This window comes from Cryptomeria japonica, chromosome 1 (assembly GCF_030272615.1).
Source record: "Cryptomeria japonica chromosome 1, Sugi_1.0, whole genome shotgun sequence".
Lineage (NCBI taxonomy): Eukaryota > Viridiplantae > Streptophyta > Pinopsida > Cupressales > Cupressaceae > Cryptomeria > Cryptomeria japonica.
Window position 1 is genome coordinate 709,994,410 of NC_081405.1, and position 3,882 is coordinate 709,998,291.

At 35.5% G+C, this 3,882-nt stretch overlaps 1 protein-coding gene across 2 annotated transcripts; it reads right to left on the reverse strand.

The window, feature by feature from the left end:
* Positions 1 to 904: 904 nt before the first annotated feature.
* On the reverse strand, positions 905 to 3,240 carry LOC131062515 (3-dehydrosphinganine reductase TSC10A). Of its 2 annotated transcripts, none has more exons than XM_059221743.1 (4): positions 2,829 to 3,240; positions 2,487 to 2,750; positions 2,038 to 2,156; positions 905 to 1,370 (listed from the first exon to the last, which is right to left on the reverse strand). In XM_059221743.1, exons 1-4 carry the CDS (start codon positions 3,048 to 3,050, stop codon positions 1,355 to 1,357), a joined length of 621 nt encoding a protein of 206 aa, XP_059077726.1. In that variant the 5' UTR covers positions 3,051 to 3,240; the 3' UTR covers positions 905 to 1,354. The 2 variants fall into 2 exon arrangements, with proteins under 2 accessions (XP_059077726.1, XP_059077724.1); XM_059221741.1 differs by having other exon boundaries at positions 2,009 to 2,156; positions 2,829 to 3,238.
* Positions 3,241 to 3,882: the final 642 nt, after the last annotated feature.

Here is a 3,882-nt window from a genome sequence, read left to right on the forward strand (position 1 = left end):
CAGCTACGAAAACATAATGGAAAGGAGTTCCTCAGATATTATAATTGGAGATGTTCTAGCAGACATCTATGCAACAAGCAGAGACAACACACGTGAATTGTTTTATACAATACCTCAAATAAATCCAATCCCACGGAGTGTACAAGAACAATGGTGAAGAGCTCTGAAGCCTTAAGGACATTCTACTCTGTCAATTAGGAGTATGATGTCGTTCTCAGACAAGACATTCCATGCATATCAGGCTTTATACCTTCTGCATTGACAAGCAAGTAGAATTTTGAAGGCATGCATGTCTGTGGCAAAGACTGTAACCAATACTGGTCCAAATCCTGACAGGAGATAGATACAGTGGGAGTCATGGGAGGTCTACACATTACTGTCTTGGCTGATAGAGAAAAAGCAAAGAAATTCTAAGGAACTGGTTGTCCATGCAGAGAATAGTTAAGAAACCAACAGGAAAAAAAAAGAGATATGTAAAGCCACTGCTGATTCACATGTGTCTAGCCATTCTCATGGCTGGTGACACATTTAAGACACGTTCAGCAGTAGCACAATCCTCCCGGTGTTTTGGTAACCATTTAAAAACCAGCAAAGATGAGGGGCTTTAGAAGAAGCTTTAATTTTTACTCACCTGATTTATGATTGGGCAGTCTTTTGGGCTTATTTATACAAATGAAAATTCCCAGTGTCAACCAGCAAGATTGACAGAAGCCAATAAAAAATTTCTTTGAGCACAATTCTAAAGAAAAGGAAATCAGAAAATTAAACAACATTAGAGTAATGGATTGATTTTATATTTCGTGAGATATTATTGATTGAAGGTTTTTGCCTATTTTTAAGAAATGAAATTTGAGAATTCCTCCCAAAGCAAAAAGGACCGATCAATAACATTTTTAGAGATGTATGAAAAAAACCCGCTGAAACAAACTTTAGAGTAGGCCCTGAATTTTTATTTCCTGCACAATTTAAAAGTATAAATAAATGAAAACAACAGTTTCCCTGACAATAATTTAGAAGAATAGCAACATTTTGTTTTGATATTTCTTCTCAACAGAACATCTAACATTTCTTATTCTTTCTATGTCCTGTAACATAATGGACATAAAAAAAAGCCAAGAAGCTCAAGAGTCTAATAGGAATATATAATATCAATTCAACTAATGCCCTTCCTAATGTGCCTGCAGGCATAGGTCCACGAGAAAGTGTGGATAACATAAGACCACCGAATTTGCTTGTGACAAGAAAAGTTCCATTCTTTGTTGCTTCTAATGTATATTTTGCAACCTGTTCAGGTGTCTTAGCTTGATGTCGGTTATAGAAAGTTGTGGCCTTAATCATCTGCAAGGTATCTCTGTCATCTTCCATGCCACCTATATAATTTGGGGATGCAAGAACAAATTTAGATCAGGATCACTTAAAGAATACATTAATAATCATGCAATAAAACATAATCACTCTTTTGTACATTAGTGTTTTGTTTAGTTCCTAGCATGCCCAAAACATAATCACTCTTTTGTACATTAGTGTTTTGTTTAATTCCTAGCATGCCCATGATATTTTAATTTTTCTAAAACCTTGGAGAAAATCTGCACATACATGAGCACAAAAGACTTTTAGAAAGATGCATTTGGAAATTTCATAGATGAGTGCTATATCATTTGGATGAGAAGTCTCTTATCTTGCAATCTAAAACACATCCTTATTTTGATCATGGATAAGTAATATCAGGCAAAACAAAAATAGCAATTCAAAAATGTACCAAAGATCTTGTTAGAGAAGCCTTATTCACTACTAATGGATTGTGGAAGCCTGAAAAATCCTACATACAGATAAATCTCACATGAAATCAAGCATAATCCACATGAGAAAAGAGGGGGTCATGATACCGCCATGATACATATATCCCTTTCATAAACATTTATACAGAAAAACTTATCTATTTATATCTAATACAAAATTTAGATTCTAAAAATATTAATCTCATCAAGACGAAATTGGGGGTACTTACTGTCATCAAGCATGGGAGTGTCCACATACCCTGGAAAAACCATGCTAATTCGGATACTATAAGGCATCAATTCAAGCTTGAGAGTTTCTCCAAGTCCTTTTAGAGCATGTTTGGTTGCAGTATACACAGAGTTACCATACAAAAAGTACTGCCAAAATAATACCACATAACCAAAATAAATTATTCTTGAATGAATGATCAACAAACTAATTAAGGGTGAAAGCTGTTAACACTTTTGGATGTAATAATACAGAGATTTTTATGAAGTACAATGGTAAAAAAGGTTAAATTATAGGAAAGACATGCTTTCTTGGCTACCATATAAATGCTATTACAGTTGTCATACTCTATAGGCAGGCCTCATGTTGCTTTGGCCTTAACCAGGTCTTTGAACTGACAATCACAATTCATGGAAAGATGCGTGCATATTAGTCCAGGGTGGAGTACTAAGCACACAAAAGTTCTACCAATAACATACCAGGCCTGAGAGAGAATTCATGAGAACAATGGACATGGGTGTTTGGGGACTCCTCTGCTTCATCAATGGAATCCCAATATGCAGAGTGTTGACAACCCCTGTTAAGTTAGTCTGAATGATGGCATGCAGATCTTCAATCCTGCTCTCATCCAGAAGTCCAGTTTTTCCCACTCCTGCATTGCAAACCAGCACGTCAACAGCCCTCCATTCAAAAGACTCCTTTATTGCCTTTGCCAAAGTTTCATACACACCCACATCTGCAACCTATTCAAAAATAAAAATCAGATCAGACATCAAGATTTCAAGTCTTGAAATATGCTTAAAAGAATGAATAAGATAAACCTTAGTCGATATTTTATGTTTGGTAGCACCATCTTTGTCAAGATTTTGTTCTGCTTTCTCCAATTTAGTGGAGCTTCTGGCTACAAGTGTAACGAATGCTCCTTGAGAGAGAGCCTCCTTGGCAATGGCACACCCAATCCCACTGGACCCACCGGTTATCAGGACATGCTTGCCCTCCAGAGATTGCAGCCATGGGGATGGAGTCATGAAACTGAACTTCATTCCAAAACTGATGTAAAAACCAAGTGGAATGAAGAACAACGAGAATCTCGCGATCCAAACTGATGTGAAAACCAAGTGGAATGAAGAACAACGAGAATCTCGCGATGTTTTTGTGCGATGATGAGCTGTTAGCTAGGTACTCCCTCTCATTTTATTTGTTTTTTATTAGATTATGGAGGAGACAAGGCCAGCCAAAAAAAAAAAAAATTGTTGCAAGGGTTTTTTTGTGGGGGTTAGATTATTTCTTATCGTAATCTTCTTATGTTTCATGGGAGGGGTAATTTGATGTTTGGTTGGGTAGTATTAGGTTCTTTCTTGGGCTACAATCAAGGTTTTTTTTCGATTCTTTCTTGTTGGTATGTGCTCTGTGGCAAAATTTATATATATTATAAGTGCAATTATATATATTAAATTTATTTTATTTATTATTTGGTTTTTACTCATGGTTTTTAGTTCTTTATTTATTTATTTATTTATTTTTTCATATATATATATATATGCACACATTTATTTATTATTATTATTATTTTCAATTTGGATATTATTACACTTTACTTAAGTTAACTTAGGATAATGCATCTCTTTGTAGTTTGGATTTGAGACACTTAGGGAAGTGTGCACATAGGGATAGAGCTTGTAGAAGAAATTCCACCTTTTGTGGTCTTATTTTGTTGTTACACTCTACATTCGGTGGGTCATCCACCTTTTGTGGAATATTATATTATTTCTCCTACCTACCGCTAGTATTTCTTACCTACCTTTGTTTCTCATTGAGCCACATGTCATAATTGTGTGCTCGTACATCCATATGGCCTTGCCTATATAAGCAGGC